The 16,372-nt window shown below is 38.4% G+C and overlaps 1 protein-coding gene across 2 annotated transcripts in view; it reads left to right on the forward strand.

Annotated features, from left to right (window-relative positions):
- Positions 1 to 16,372, forward strand: part of olfm2a (olfactomedin 2a) — an 89,275-nt gene that overhangs the window by 56,169 nt on the left and 16,734 nt on the right. For both annotated transcript variants that reach the window (XM_081388823.1, XM_081388822.1), the window contains exon 2: positions 6,905 to 7,054. In XM_081388823.1, the coding sequence (XP_081244949.1) occupies positions 6,905 to 7,054 (150 nt within the window). The remainder of the gene's footprint in view (positions 1 to 6,904; positions 7,055 to 16,372) is intronic.

Consider the following 16,372-nt stretch of genomic DNA (forward strand, 5'->3'; position numbering starts at 1 on the left):
GGAAATGCTGAGCTGCTCTATCTATACAATCCCACACGAAATCTGAGGTCCGGTGAGAAGAGACTTCTCTCTGTCCCCAGATCACGATTAAAGCATAGAGGAGATAGAGCCTTTGCCATTGCCTGTGGAACAGCCTTCCGGCTTATATCAGATCGGCACAGTCCTTAACTGTTTTTAAATCGTCTCTTAAAACCTTTTTTTTTTCTTTCTTGGCTTTCAATTCACTGAGTTTCTGTCATTAATGTGTGGTTTGCCCTGTGTTTCTTCGTTTTTTGTGTTGTTCAGCACTTTGGTCAGCTGTGTTTCCTGTTTTTAAATGTGCTATATAAATAAAACAAACTTGAAAGTTGAAATGGCAAAATACGCATCAATTTTAAAAATGCGCATAAAAAACGTATGCGCTCAATTCATTCGGATACATTTTTTAACCGAAAAGAAAGCATGCGTACCGAATAAATTCCTCGTTGCGCATAAAAAAAAAGTCATGTGACGCAATGGGACGGCATAACTGGACCAGCCAGTGGACCAATCTTGTTGCAAAGCATCTGAAATGCTGTTTTTGGTCATTCTGAAAAGCCTAAACAAAGTCTGTCATCAAAGTGGTTTGGTATAATTACCTCCCAGAACTGTCTTACATGACTGTGTTCCCGAACAGCAGGCATCCGCCTCCGATATAACATGATTGTGTTTATTGCATTTCGGTGCAAGTAATTTATTATATACAAAACTTATAATATAAAGTGGCTTCTCCTACTGCAACAACTTCCATTTTTCTTATTGATATTTAGTGCCAATTTATCAGGAAGTGACGATTTTGTTCTCTTCGGTTGGATGGAAACGGTGCTTTATTGGCAAATGTTTAATACAAAATTCCCATTTAGCGCACAAGTTAAATTCGCAACTTTGGATAGAAACATAGCTAGTGTCCCAATGTGTAGTGAGCCAGGGTCCTTACCAGTGCCTGAATTTATGTACACAATATACTTATTCACTACCTTGGAAGTTAGGGAGCTGATTGAGAATGCACCCAGTGAGTCATGCGATTCAAAATGGCCGCCCCCTTGAGGCAACCCGCTCAACGTAGAATAAAATGGCTTTTATTAGGCTTCAGATATGACTCGCATCTTCATCTCTTATAAGAGTACATGCTTTTAAACATTCTTTTCAAAACTATTATTAATATCTTTGTGTATACTAAAAATAAATAAATGAGTGCATCTTTAATTCTTTTTTTTAAAGTTGCCAGCCACCCCCCAGCGATTTTGTTGTATGAATTTCTGAACATGCAATATATCAAAAGAAAGAATAGACAAAAAATTATAATTTTAATAAAAAAAGAAATATATTAAAAAAGCAACATTTTGAGCAAAACGCTGAGAAAATCACGTTTTTGTCATAGACTACATCTAGATCGGATTCAGAACGATGACCAAAATATAGATGGAGTAAATCGAGTCCATCAAACACCCCGAAAGCTTCACAGTCCTATAGCTCGTCCTGGGCCGACATCTCATTTGTTAACAGCTGTTTTGATTTATATGCTGTTCAATGTTGGTGATCGCTTGTTTCTACATCTTCTTCATATGTGTTTTGATCAGGAGATTAAGTACTCTTTCAGAAGATGTGCCATAGCGCCCCCTACCGTATACCACCTAAAACACGAAAAACACGATGTTTGGCGGGGAAGCATTTTCTTGTAAATAACAGAAAATTCTGTGTTTTGCAGGGAAAGAGTTCATCTACAGTTATGTGTATATGGATTTTGGACCTCTGTGATTTCACTGCAGACAGGGTTATTACCCTGCTCAATGCGACAGAAATTTAAACTAAGCAGCTGACAAAATGTCCTGCTCATCACCTACCATGATCACAGCAGGTTAGAACAACAACTAAAATGAACATAGAAGTCGTACCATTCATTGCTCTCTGCTTCATCGTGTCGCACCTGGTTAAGATACAGTATTAGAAAGGAATGATCAGCAACTTCACTGATCATTAATTCAGTTGCTTTGTCGTCTTAAATGCCAGCAAATAGACTGCGCACTACTGACAAATCACTGAGTAATTTGATCGTTTGCCGAGTGTTAAATGCAAATGAGAGGTAAAAAAAACAGATGCATGCAGATACACTCATCCTGACGTTTACGGATGGCAGCTCAACCGTTACTAATTAAACCGTTGCTCATTACATCTGACCTCTTTGTTCATAAATAACTGGCCTATTCCGTAACATGCACCCACATACAGATGCTGGATGGGATGGGATCATCAAAATAAGGGCGAGATGCTTCACACATCTGTAAGCGATATGGTGTGTGTGTGTGTGTGAGAGAGAGAAAGAGAGAGAGTGCCCCCCGTACTCTACTCTGCCATTAGCAGTAGATGAGAGGAAATTACAGCAGAATGAATTGGTGGGTGGTAATGAGTCCAGGGGTGATTCTAATCAGTTCTTAAATTAAAACTCAACATTTATGCAACATTAATGAACAGAAAGCATATTTATGCGGCTTCTGTCTTCCACCCGTCGGATGGGCACACGTGCCACGCTGATGTTTAACATGTGAGGTGCATGTACCGCACTGATGATGGATGCTTTATCCTCTTGAGGGACTGCGGGTGGCAGATTGGCGTATAGATTGAGTCGAAGCTCGACGCTAACCGTATCTGACGTGCTCAGACACTAAGCCGCAGGTCGGTCGGGACGGGAATGAGAATGATGATGAAATGTTAGGGTGGTAATACACTGGGCTGGGAATCGAAGACCCAAGCAATAGCTCCTTCTTTCAGGCCAGGGCGAGATACGCTTGGACTGGTCTCATGTCGGCTATGAGTGGTCAGCAGAGCGTAGTGTCAGCGCACGCCGTCTCGGAGCAAGACCTGTCCGTGCTGATCTCGCAGAGACGGTTGGATTTCTGCATCAGCTCACCTGGGAAAATTCCAGCCTGGATGGCAGAGCAGTTTTAGCAAGTGTTTGATGACAGTGACACGACACACAGAAAATCACTGCTAATGGAAAGCGAGGACCCTGCTAGATTTGACAGCTGCTGAAAGCCAGACTGGACAGGAAAATAGCACAATGCCCAGAAAGACATGTTTAACAAATTATAACAATTTATAATAAATGTGGCATTCTTATGCAAATCAACAAGCAAGAGGTTAGATGAACAGAAGGAATGAGGCAAATGACTGAGCTAAGACCAACCGTATCGAATCTGAACCACCAGGAACTGACTGTGCGTGTGTGTGTGTGTGTGTCTGTCTCTCATGCCTTCAGGCTTTGCAGGCACCTTCTCTGGAATGAGATGGGAGATTTTATATGTGTCCCAATCTACTGGGTGAAAAAAAAGCAGTTTGGTGTATTTTTAGACCTACAATCTTTAATGTCATTTCATCGTGTTGTTGGTTTTGTTGTTTCTTTTGTATTTTGTTTTTCTTTTGAGAGAGAGAGAGAAAAAGAGAGGTTGTAACTGAAAATAGGGAGCCCATGCTACCTAAATGAAAATGTGCTCAAGGGGAGAGACAGAGATGGAGGATAAATTGGGGAAACAGATGCACAGAGAGAAATTTTCTCAAGCCAGAATTAATCAAAACAACAATCAATTTTTCGCCCGCATCTCCAGACTCAACAAACTGATAAAATTGAAAAGACAAGCATCATTAGACGGTTCAAATGATTTGCAACTCCACAACGAATCAACACAGATCTTCAAAGGGATCAAAAATGTGCATGTTACTTGACTAGTAGAGAAGTCAAAGAAATTGTCGAATGAAAAAAAAAACTGTCAAAACACAGAAATTGAGATGGCTTGATTTAATCAGAGTTGTTTGTCAAAGGAGCTGAGAACAAGGATAGCATACGTTTTTACTTTAGGAGAACATTTCAGATTTTTTCAGACTTTTCACCAGCGACAACTAATCGTATTTTCATTAAAGCTTTTTGAGAATTGCTTAGAACAAACCCAACCAGCATTTAAATCTCTTAATTGTCTTTGAGGGCTCATACGTTTGCCCAAGTAACTTAGGCACTGATATAGACAACACTATAAATAAAAATATAGCAAGATCTAAACCTGATCACTCATTTTATCACAATATAAATCCTCATATCGCCTAGCCCTAAAACTTGCTCTATGTTAAAGCACTAGGCATTATTGAGACATAACAGTATGACCATCTGTAAAGCTGTTTTGAAACAATATGTATTGGGAAAGGAGATACACATACATTTGACTTGAATGAATTACACTCATTGTGATTATTTGCGTGTGTGGAACCTTTATTTTTTATTACCTTCACACCTAAATTTACAAATCAATTCCTTTTGATTTTGTGAAATTGCATTTGCCTGGCAGTCTAATAAAGCATTATTGAGTTGAATTGCTCTAATTTGAATTAAATTGAGTAAGCGAGAGAGAGAGATTGCTCAGGGACAAACAGAGCCGAAGACACAGGAAGAATGGACAGATGGGAAGGTGAGGAGAGGACAGAGTTTGGAAGGAAAGGATGTGGACGGAGTGAAAATGTGAAGGAGACAGAGAGAGACAGGAGTGGTAGGGATTGGCAGGATGTGACGGGAAGTGACAGTGAGCTCATTGGGGCGGCTGCTGCTTTACTCTCCAATCACATAGTCTCTCTGTCCTCTCGGTCATTTAATCTGATCGGGGAAGTGTGGGGAAAGAGAGAGAGATTGAAAAACACCGTAGAGGGTAAGAAAGAATGAAAATGGGAAGGTTAGAGCAGGAGGAGACATTTTATTGCCACTCATTTTTCTTGTGAATGCTATCCTTTTTTTATTGACAATCAATTGTTCTTTTCCAATCTAGTTTTATTCTTCTTTTAGTCTTTAGGGATAGTAAAACCTGAAAACCACCTTCATTAACATACCAAATATAGTGTCTTATAGGAATATTCCTGGTTTAGTTAAGTCAAGCTGAATTAAAAGCATTTGTGCCAAAATGTTGATTACTACAACAATTAATTTCTACTTGAATTAATGTAAGTGCCTTTTTGAAATTATAAGCTTCACACTTCTGCTTTTAAATCCGCCCAAAATTGGCCCATTTAGTTCCATTGTAAATACCTCAATATAACCTTGATGTCTGTTTGCGGGGTTTTTTTATAATTATTTTTTTTATAAAGGGAACTATGGAGGAGGTCCTTTTGGTCATCAAAATTATGCCACGAATGTTGTGGATTGGACATTTACTATTTAATTAATGAAAAAGCAGAAAGGTTTGTGTGAGTTTTGATTTAGAAAATATCAATAATCAAAATAACTCTGTATAAAAACAAAAAGAGTAAAAGGAAAGTCCCCACTATGAAAAAAAAAACCCCAAAACAAATGCATGTGTCATTTGTATGTGTTCTTGTTTAACATATATTAATAGGACCAAATGTCCTCATAAAGGTAAAGATAGTAAAATGTTTGACATTGTGGGGCCATTTGGTCGGGCCTACAGAGGAAAACAGCTTAGAAATCATATTAAGGGATGTTTTGGTTAGTGTAGGGGGAGAGAATATGCAGTTTCTACAGTATAAAACCCATTACGCCTATGGAAAGTCTACATGAAGTGTGTGTGTGTATTCCTGACATTATTGGGGAAAAAAAAGTCCCCACAAAGATGGCAATTATAGATGCACAGGTCGACCGGTTTTAGCTTTATTTTGGCTGATCTCTATTCTGGACTTGCTCACAAACTGCATTGCAATCATTTCCCAAAATGTCACTTGTGTGGAAATATTATGAAGTCTGTAAACAGGACGTTAACACGACCAAAGATGGCACATGCCGAATGACCGACACAAAGAGGAGAACAGAGAAGATACAGTGCCAGGCACAACAAGCTCACTGTTTGCAATGCATGAAATATAGGAAGAAAAATATAAAAATTGAATTGGTGTCGGGGTTTATATGAATGTATCTCTGAAGAAAACTAACTGTCTTCAGAAAAGGTTTGATGGCATTTACTTTCTTACCTCCATATAAAGTACTTTATAAGCACAGCGTTGCTTTGTGCACAGCGCAAACTAAGAAAACGAAATTGCTGCTGTTACATAAGCGCCACCTACTGGCAGAGAGTGAATTTTCATTCTGTTTTTGTTTTGTGCAAGTGTGTCTTATGTAGCATAATCTGTCAACGCTAAAGTCAGACCATTCTTACACAATCCTGTTTAAGTCGGTGTATGAATGAGTGAGTGAATGGGTGAATGTGAGGCTATATGTAAAGCGCTCTGGTGGCCATTGGTCTGTGAAAGTGCTATATAAATGCAGTCCATTTACCATTTACCATTTAAATCAAAAACAATTGCTCATGCTACATGTGTGTAGCATCCTTGTTTGGATTGCAATTTTCCATTGGAAGTGGTTGCCTCTAATTTGAAATGTTTTGAAATAATTTGAAAAGACATTTTTTTTTGTTAAAAGGCTATTTTGGTTTGTAATAGAGCAAATAAACAACAAGTAAATTTATTAAAGAAAAAAAATAATAATCGGCAACCGGTAACGGAATGGGCCACTTTGCTTTTAAAAATTTGGAATCGGCCATGAGAAAACATAATCGGTGCATCCCTAAAGGCAATATCCGAAATCCTTGTGGGAATCCTTGTTTTTTTGGTCCCAATGAGGAAAACAGCTTATATTAAGCGATGTTTTAGGGTTAGAGGTGTGTGTGTGTACGTTTGAGCATGTACACTGTTTCAAGACATCCATCTCCTGACTCCACCTCCAATGAAAAAGCAGCTTTATCGATCCAAAGCGGCTCTATTTCCTCCAAGTGCCTAAGCTGATCAAAACCTCCTTCTCTCACAGATGCCACATTCTATTTTGCTCATGCAATTTACTCTGTCTCTCCATGCATCCTTCTCTATCTCTTTTTTTCATCTCTTCATCTCTTTCTCTATGCAGGCCCTGTATCCGAGCCCAGAGGAGGGCTGGCAGATCTACAGCTCGGCACAGGACGCAGATGGGAAATGTATCTGCACCGTTGTGGCTCCAGCGCAGAACATGTGTAATCGAGACCCACGTAGCAGACAGCTCCGTCAACTAATGGAGAAGGTGACATTTGCCTGTTACATGCACAATAACCTAAATGACACGCACTTGTCAAGAGCAAATCCTTGCAGAGTAATGTTTTGTACATATTTACACAGTCATTAAACATGGGTCCCAAACATTATATAATACTGTTGCCCATTAGAGAAAGTTTCTGAAAGTACATGATGCAAAACAACTGCCTAAAAGAGGACACGTCCTAAATACTGCTGTGAAATTGGATTCATTCTGCTGAGCCGTTAGGAGGTTTTTATTTTTTTCCTAATCATACTCATTAGACGAGGACCAGGCAAAGAACAGCTGAAAAAAATAAAAGTACCTCTTAAATCAGGAAATGGAGCACTCAATGCACAGGCTTTGTTAAAAGTAAAAGCTTTGGTAAAAAAATTCACACACAGAGACCCTGTGTAAAGGAGAACAAAAATGAAAATTTAGTCATCGTTGGGGAGTAAATGAAGACAGAATGTATTTCGAAGTCGGTATCATATATTTCTTTTACCTGTTGAACACAAAACACCATATTAAGCCCAATCTAAGTTTTACGTGTGTTCTAGATATCAAATGGGCTTAAGCCTTTTTTACTTTCGCCTGGCTCCACACCGCGAGCCTCCGCTGACTGCGTGCGCTCCTCCACAAACGGACGAGGCATTTATACTTGACACGCTCGCCATTGTACTATTCTTTAAACGACAGGGGGCGACTCAGAGTAATTGTCCTCTAAACCATCAGGATTCAGTGGTGAAAAGAAGTAAGGTACACACGTGACATTGGCTGCATCCAAAATCGCATACTCTCTTAAGTAGGTACTTATTTTGAATAAGTAATTACTTAACGACTTCTAAAAAAGGATGTTTTATATAGTGTGAATGTGTGTAGTATGAATGTAATACGGACGTACTACATTCAACATGATGTCATTATCAAGTGACATACCAGCGTCAATTACGTTGCTTCACTGCCATTCATAAATCCTCTCTCGTGGCCTCATGGGATATTAAAGTGTCCATCGTATGCACACTTCAGAATCTCACCGGAAGTAGTAGGTCATCCGTATGGTGTCCGAGAGAGCTCAACGTGCTGCAAATGAAGAAAACACATGCAAATAGAAAAACACCCGCAAATTAAGAAAAGATCTTCATCAGTTTTACAACACATGTGTGCTCCAAATACTCACAACACAACCAAATACAGAAACGCGCAACAAACATTCACAACACAACCAAATACAGAAACGCACTGCAAATAGCACAGACCACAAAGGAAATGTTTCCAGGGGACCCCAATAAGTGACGAACCAGGATGGGACATGCTTATTGCTCAATGTCTACTTTTTATTTTATTTTTTACTTTTTTTTTCTTGCAAAACTTACAGAGATGACATGTTTATGACATACAACTTTGTATACAATATACATGTATTAGAGTTAAGAGCTGAAAACTAAAAAAAATTTGAAAAAAGATAGAGAAAAGGAACATGAGGGTAAGATATAATAAAATAAAAAAAGTAATCTATAGCCTACATCAGTAACATTGTAAACATTTTTGTAATGTTATGTTTAAATAAGTTTCATAGCTAAGAAATGTTAGGTAATGTTGGGTCCAAAGATGAGACAGCAATTTTTAAAGTTGTAAAACTCACACACAGATTAATAAAGCATATTCTAAAAACTTTTTTTTATAAAATGTATTTACAACAGTTATGTTAACAGCAATAATAAGACATTTCTGTTGTAAGAACAGCTATTCAGCTGATGGACACTGTGCTGCGTTGTCATGGAAACATCCCAGGTGAAAATAACGAGGAAATTATGTTGGCTGAATCCAAAATCGACCCCTAAACCCTCATTCATTAATCCCTACGTTAGTCCACTAATACAGTTCACCTGAAGGAGTGAATGAAAACGAGTGAGTGAATTCGGACAGCCGTTGATCGTACGTCGGCTGTACATAGCCAGGTTCGTCACTTATTGGGGTCCCCTGGAAACATTTCCATTGTGGTCTGTGCTATTTGCAGCGCGTTTCTGTATTTGGTTGTGTTGTGAACTTCTGCAGCGCGTTTCTGTATTTGGTTGTGTTGTGAACTTCTGCAGCGCGTTTCTGTATTTGGTTGTGTTGTGAACTTCTGCAGCGCGTTTCTGTATTTGGTTGTGTTGTGAACTTCTGCAGCGCGTTTCTGTATTTGGTTGTGTTGTGAACTTTTGCCGCGCGTTTCTGTATTTGGTTGTGTTATGAGTATTTGGAGCACACATGTGTTGTAAAACTGATGAAGATGTTTTCTTAATTTGCGGTTGCTTTTTCTATTTGCATATTTTTTCTTCATTTGCAGCGTTGCAAACATTGCAACATGTTTGAAAACATAGCAACTACATTCTGCTCCACATTTTGTTCAGCCTTCTTTTTCCTACTTATATAAATAGCCAATTTAGCTTGGCCTAAAACAAAATTCAACAACTGACATAGAAATCTTTTTTTCAACACATATTTAAAACCCAAAATAAATAACACCATAGAAAAAGTTTCATTACACCTGTGAAAAATACTTCCTAATGACAGAAATAAAGGCTCTAATATTGCACAATTTACAAATGCATGAAAAATGGTTTCTCTCTCAGTGCAAAAAGGACATTCAGCATCAACTTGAGGATTTAAAATTGAAATAAATGCATTGATGGCGACAGCGCCATGAAGGATTCTCCACTGTAAATCACCTGTCTTTTTCGTCAACGGTGGTTTATAAAGTGCTCTCCACTCAGGTTTTCTATCCACATTCAATTTAAAAAAATCACGCCATGGAGTATCAGTTTTGCTTATTTAACTTTTTTTTTTTGTTAAAATAACGACACAATACTTATACAAAGTTTTCCCAGTATAAGAAAAAAAGTCTACACACAAACAAACAAGGAAAAGAGTCTTCAGGATTTGTTTTACAGAGACCATCACAATACTCAGTCAACAAAGTTCTTTCCGTTGCATTAAGAACCGTCTGCCATTTCACCAATAGCTGCGCAACTAGATGGATTGATCGAATTCTCAGATGTGTTGAGCCGTTTCTTCTTTATTCTTAAAATCAAGTCCTGATATTGCCAGTAATTGTCCCAAAGTGGTGATTTTACTGTCAACGAGTGTCTTGTTAAGTCCTGGGAAAAGTCCACTGGCAGACACATCCAGACGTGCTCCACGAACTAAAGGCTCTTCCAATAGCTAATGAAGTGACTGTGAACCCTCTGCTTTTTTTAAAACAAAAAGACTCCACACCTTAAAGAGGTTCCTATAACACACTGGTAGACCAGAAGTGTTCAATTTCGTAGGGTCCAGTAAAAAAAAGAGTTTTGTCCAGTCCCAGATTCTCAAGATTATGTAAAATCACATATTGAACAGAACACCATTTAAATTCAACTGAACCAATTAATAGTCTTTGTATGAATTGCAGTGAATTGCAATTTGTATGAATTGAAGATGTATTAGGCCATGTCCACCCTCCTCCTTAGGCAAAAATAACACACTCTGTGGGACCCAATGCAGTTTATCCCAGAAGAAATCTACTAAAATAGCCTGGATTTTCACTAACAGATGTGAAGGAGGATAAATACATGCAACCCTATGCCATAGTGAATAAGCAACTAAGTTATTTATAATTAATATACACCCTCTATATGACATATTTGGGAATTAACCATCTCCATTTATCCAGACGACCTTTAACTTTTTCAATGACTGTAAAATCATCACCAAGATACACTCCTAGGCGAGCATACACTGTGCGATGTCTGAGCGATTTCAGCAAGGAACCTTCTCACACTGAACGAGTAGATCGCATGCGATGTAAAGCCAAAGCTCAGGATTTATGTGCTCACACTGTACGGTCCGAACGTCGAGCTGCGACTTAAATGCTCACACTATACGTGTGAAATATGTGCGAATAAGTGCGATAAATCCTCGTGCCGTGTTGCGCCTATGGACGATATCATGTAGCCTATCCAGAGATATTGTCAAAACAAGCATCAGCTATCAAGAAGATTTAGCATTTCCAATTTATATATTAAATTATTAGTAGGCTAGTATTATTGTATTATTATTATTATTAGGGAAGGCTACTTTTATTATTAAACTGATAGGCTATTATAATTAAATAGCAACGCAACAATTTCATTGCGCATCACCGCATAACCAACGCGCTGTGAGGATAATAAAATATTAGCCTACATATAAGCTTTACTTATCCTCATTAAAAATTGTCTAAAACATTTAGGTCGATTACAATGAATTATATACATATAATTGATTAATAACAGTCTATAATATGTCCGAACACTGCAATAATTCATCAATGAAAATTAAAAACAGCTTTATTTAAAAAAAAGGCAAAGATAGAGGCAAAGTGTACATCGCAGGTGGCTTGGAAGAAGTGGAGGTAAGCAGCAGTAATAGCTTTGAACTACAGAACTTTTTTTTTTTTTTTTGCTGCAGATGAAACTGTTTTCGTGCATGCGCAGTGAGGGAAAAAACACTGAGTTTAGGGCAATCAGTTCGTAGCTCTGCTTCAACTGTGCGATAGTCACGAGGAGCGACCAAAATTTCTAACATGCCTGAAATTCATCCGACCATCCGATTGCCGGTCGTGAGAGGTTAATCGCCTCTCGTTTCCCCCTGTACACTGCACGAACGCTGCACGACAAATGACGCACGACAAAGCTGAAAATCGGCCCGACCCGAAAAAGAGTCGCACGAGTCAGAATTCGGCTCAAAATCGGACGAAAATCGCACAGTGTATGCCCGCCTTAAGTATTAAAAACCTGATTTTCCCCAACCTAAACCTTCAGGGAGATCTGGTTTCCCACCTGTCCTTTTACCTAATAATAAAAGTTTCACTTTTACTCCAGTTTACACTCGCAGAAGATAAACCTTTAAAAGTTTTAAGTAGACCTAACATTTTTAACACCTGTATGTCATTTTGTCTACTAATCATGACTATGACATCGTCGGCATAAGCTGACAATATAAGATTATTTTTACAGTTTGGCAAACATATACCATGAAGTTTGACCCGTATTTGCTGTAAAAGTGGCTTTATTGCCAAAGAATAGAGAATATCAGACAATGAGCACCCCTGCCTAACACCTCTATGAGCTTTAAAAGGAGCACATAAACCACCGTTCACTTTCAGAATACTCTCAACGCCACAATAAAGAACTTTAATATGATTTATACATTTTTGGCAAAACCCAAAGGCCTCTAAAACTCTCCACAAATAGCAATACTCAACATGGTCAAATGCTTTCTCCTGATCCAATGAGATCAACTCACAATCTAAACTCAACATCTTGGAGACCTCTACAACATCGCAAACCAATGAAACATTGTCAAATATTGACCTACCAGGAACACAGTATAGGTCTGGTCAGGATGGATGACACCATCCATCACTCCTACTAGCCTGTTAGCCAGGGTTTTCGAGAGCAGTTTGTAGTCGCTACAGAGTAGTGATACAGACCGCCAGCACTTTATGACTGTAAGGTCGCCTTTCTTGGGCAGGAGGGTTAACACTGCTCTACAGCAGCTCAGAGGCAGCTGGCCTTCAGCAAGCTTTCATTCAGTACCTCCAGAAGGTCCTCTCTCAGTTCTGACCAGAAAGATTTATATAAATTTACTGGCAGGCCGTCAATGCCCGGCGCCTTTCCAGACTCCATTCCTTGGAGGGCCTTGTACAGTTCGCCCATGCTCAAAGCACCAGAGATCATTGAAGTAAGTCATTGAAAGATTCACTGTCACTCCTGTATTCCACCTCAAGTTCATTTTTATACAGGTTTTCATAAAACACAACTGCTCTCTTTCAAATGTCTGCAGGGTCTGTCAATAATCCCCCAGACTCAGAAACCAGAGCATGGATGACTCTGTTCTGACCATTCTTTTTCTCCAAGTTGAAAAAAAACCTGGATGGTGCATCCATCTGGTCCACACTCTGGAACCTTGACCTGACCAGAGCCCCCTGTGTTTTAATTCCCAGTAAATCAGCCAACTGTGTCCTTTTATTTGACAAAGAATCTAAATAACCCTGGCCACCAGTCGACTCAGCTAATTCTTGAAGTTTTAAAATGTCGGTCTCCAAGGTGTTCATACTCAAAGTTGTCTCTCTAGTGACGTTTTGAGTATACTGCAAACAGAACTGCTTTATTTGGACTTTCCCAAAATCCCACCACTGTCATAGAGACTTAAAAGATCCCTTTATGTTCCTGAACTCATCCCAAAAAAGTTTAAACATTTTTTAAATACCTGTCACGTAACAAAGTAGTGTTTAGCTGCCAGTATGCACTCCTTGGCTTAATGGAGTTCAAAAACACAGAACACTGCACCATACTGTGATCAGAAAAACTCAGTGGGGTAATTAAACATTTTCTTACAATGTTACAATGATGCTTAAAAACAAAGAACTGATCCAATCTTGCCAGCGAAATCACACTGTCACTAACATGAGTCCAAGTAAATTGCTTTTGTGCATCATAAAACTGTCTCCAAACATCACATAGCTCATGCGTTTTGACAAGCTGGATTAACCGATTACGAGAGGGCAAGTGAGGTTCAATATGATTTCTATCCAAATTTGATAATGTACAGTTAAAGTCACCACCCAAGAATAAATATTCTTCTACACAGCATTTTTGTAAAACAGACCACAAAGTATTTAAAAACAACATTCTTTCTATTGGTGCAGTTGGAATGTACACAAAAATACAATTTCCAAACGTATCTCTTACTTTTAAGAGCCTACCTTTAACTACTTCATCAACCTGATAAGAAGTCAGACTGAAACTCTTAGAAAAAAGAATAGCAACCCCTCCGCTAAGTGAGGTGTTGTGGCTCAACACAGAGACCCCATCCAACTCCTCAGCCCAATCAGCAGCATTCCTTAAGTCACTATGTGTTCTATAACATCTTTTCGTTTTTGTTTAACCACCTCAAAAATTCCTGCCCTTCTTCTCATTTCCCTTGCTTCATTTACATTCAAAATCGCAATATTCACTTCACTCATGTTTGGAGAAATGAAAGAGACTAAGAAACATAGCACTCCACACACATTACTAGCCAGGCTATTATACTTTCTCACTACCTTTAAAAACCACTACATTAAAAAAAGTTTAATGTCATCCACTTCACAACCACGGGCTAGAGAAGTCACTCTGAGAGAGACTGACGCTAGAATCAGAAGACTCACTGTCACTTTCACCATAAATATCTTCCACGTCAGCTTTCTTAGCTCTAACCATTTGAAACACGTCAGATTTTTCCCTTTTTGATGGAACTTTGAATTCACTCTGCTCTGTCTCCATTTCAATGCCATCACAAAACAAATCAGGCGGCAAAAAATTAGGTGCACTATCACTTTTTTGTATATTCGATCTGCGAGAATGAATATTCGATGTTTCAGCATCACCCGGTCTATTTTCCTCAACCACATTTTTGGGATAATTTACCTGGATCGCCGCACTCTCGGCGGCGGGCGGATTCTCCACAGCTCCATCCTCCACTGCACCTGTGTCTGTCACGGGCCGAGCTGCGTTTGGCGGACCAGCCTCGACCGGCTCACTAACATTATTAACAATGTCATCAGCCGCTGAGCCGTTTTCCTCATTCTTACCAGGACACGCACGGATTAAGTGGCCCACTTCACCACATTTGAAACATTTACATTTCGTCCATAGTAGCATAAATAACGTAGTCAAACTCGTCAACTTTGAGATGCAGTGAAAGATCTAGATCCTCATCATCTTTTAGGATCATGTAAATTAATCGCCTAAACGAAACCACATGTTTTAAAAGAGGAGATCCACTTCCAATTGGTATCATTTTAATAGGTGACACCAATTTCCCTTATGAAAAGAAGTTTATTCAAGTGTTCTATTAGTATACTTCTTTTAAACTAAAAATAAGGAAGTATACTTTCAGTCTACATTTTATATACTTCTCAAAATTATACTTTATGTACTTCTCAGAAATATATACCCATCAAAATCCACTTTTCTCAGGATATCATTTTTTGTCTAGTAATTTGAATGTTGTATTCGAAAGGAGATACAAAGAAATTACACATTGCTGGCTGTTAGATTTTTTAGAGTCACTTATTTGCTTTAAAAAGTCTTTTAAAGTGTCAATGACGTCATACACAGCGTACGACCAGAGATACTGCTTTACGGCAATCCTTCAGTCACTTTGGTGCTTTCGCGCTCGGCACTTTCTTTTCTCTCGAGGCATCGACAACACAGCTGACACAGGTAAACACACGTGCTAGAAGAGTTTTTGTTTTGTTTGTTTTTGGTCCTGCTTCGGATGCCACGATGCCATCAAGCGGGATCTCTGGTCGTAATCAGTCCTTCACTGACCAATCAGCGTTCATTAGCAGAATGCTAGCGTGTTATGGGCAACAACAACTCAACCTGTAAGAAATCCAAAGGACATAAGTACAGTACTTGTTTATTCAACTTTCGACCTATAACCCATGTTGAACTTGCAAAATCTACAATCAAATCTGAGATTTCTCAACAGCAATCGGGTGAAAGAGACAAATTTAGCTGTCTAGCCCCATAGACTCCCATTCATTTTGCACTCATGGGCGATCGCCTCCAGTGGAACTCTGGTGGAACTACAACCAAAATTCGGTACAATAGGACTTAATAGGGAGTGGGAAGGCTCTCCATAGACGGGCTCTGGTTTTGATCATCGTTCTGAATCTGATCAAGGCAAAGTCTTTGACAAAAATGTGATTTGCTCTACTTTTTTGTTTAAAGTGTTGCCTTTCTTTATGAAACTTACCGACATTCAAGTGTTGATTAAAAAAGGATGCATGAAGCTAATAAAATGTTTTTAAAATTAAAGTACAGTTAAAGGTATTTTTCAAGTAGGCCTATAAAAATATCTACATTTGAACATAGTAGTATACTGCAAGTGCAAAAATAATATATAAGTAGTAAACTATAAGTATAATGTTATGTTCACTTAAAGAAAACTTACAAGTATACTTGCAGTATAAACTAAACTAGTAGTTTATTGAGAGTACACTTCAGTGTGTACTTTCATAAACTAAAAAATGTACTACTTGTATTAAAATAGTAAGTAGTTCACTACTCTTAAACTTATAGTACACTTAAACGTATACTTTTATATACTAAAAGTGGGCCAATATAGTCCCAAGCAGTATTGAAATTGTACACTTACAAGTTTACTACAAGTACACATTGATACTTACTACATAAAGTAGCCTATACTTAAAAATATACTTGAACATTACTTAAGTATACTTCATAAAATGAACTTGAAGTATACTTCTTT

The sequence above is a fragment of the Scardinius erythrophthalmus genome (assembly GCF_964197995.2).
Source record: "Scardinius erythrophthalmus genome assembly, chromosome: 1".
Lineage (NCBI taxonomy): Eukaryota > Metazoa > Chordata > Actinopteri > Cypriniformes > Leuciscidae > Scardinius > Scardinius erythrophthalmus.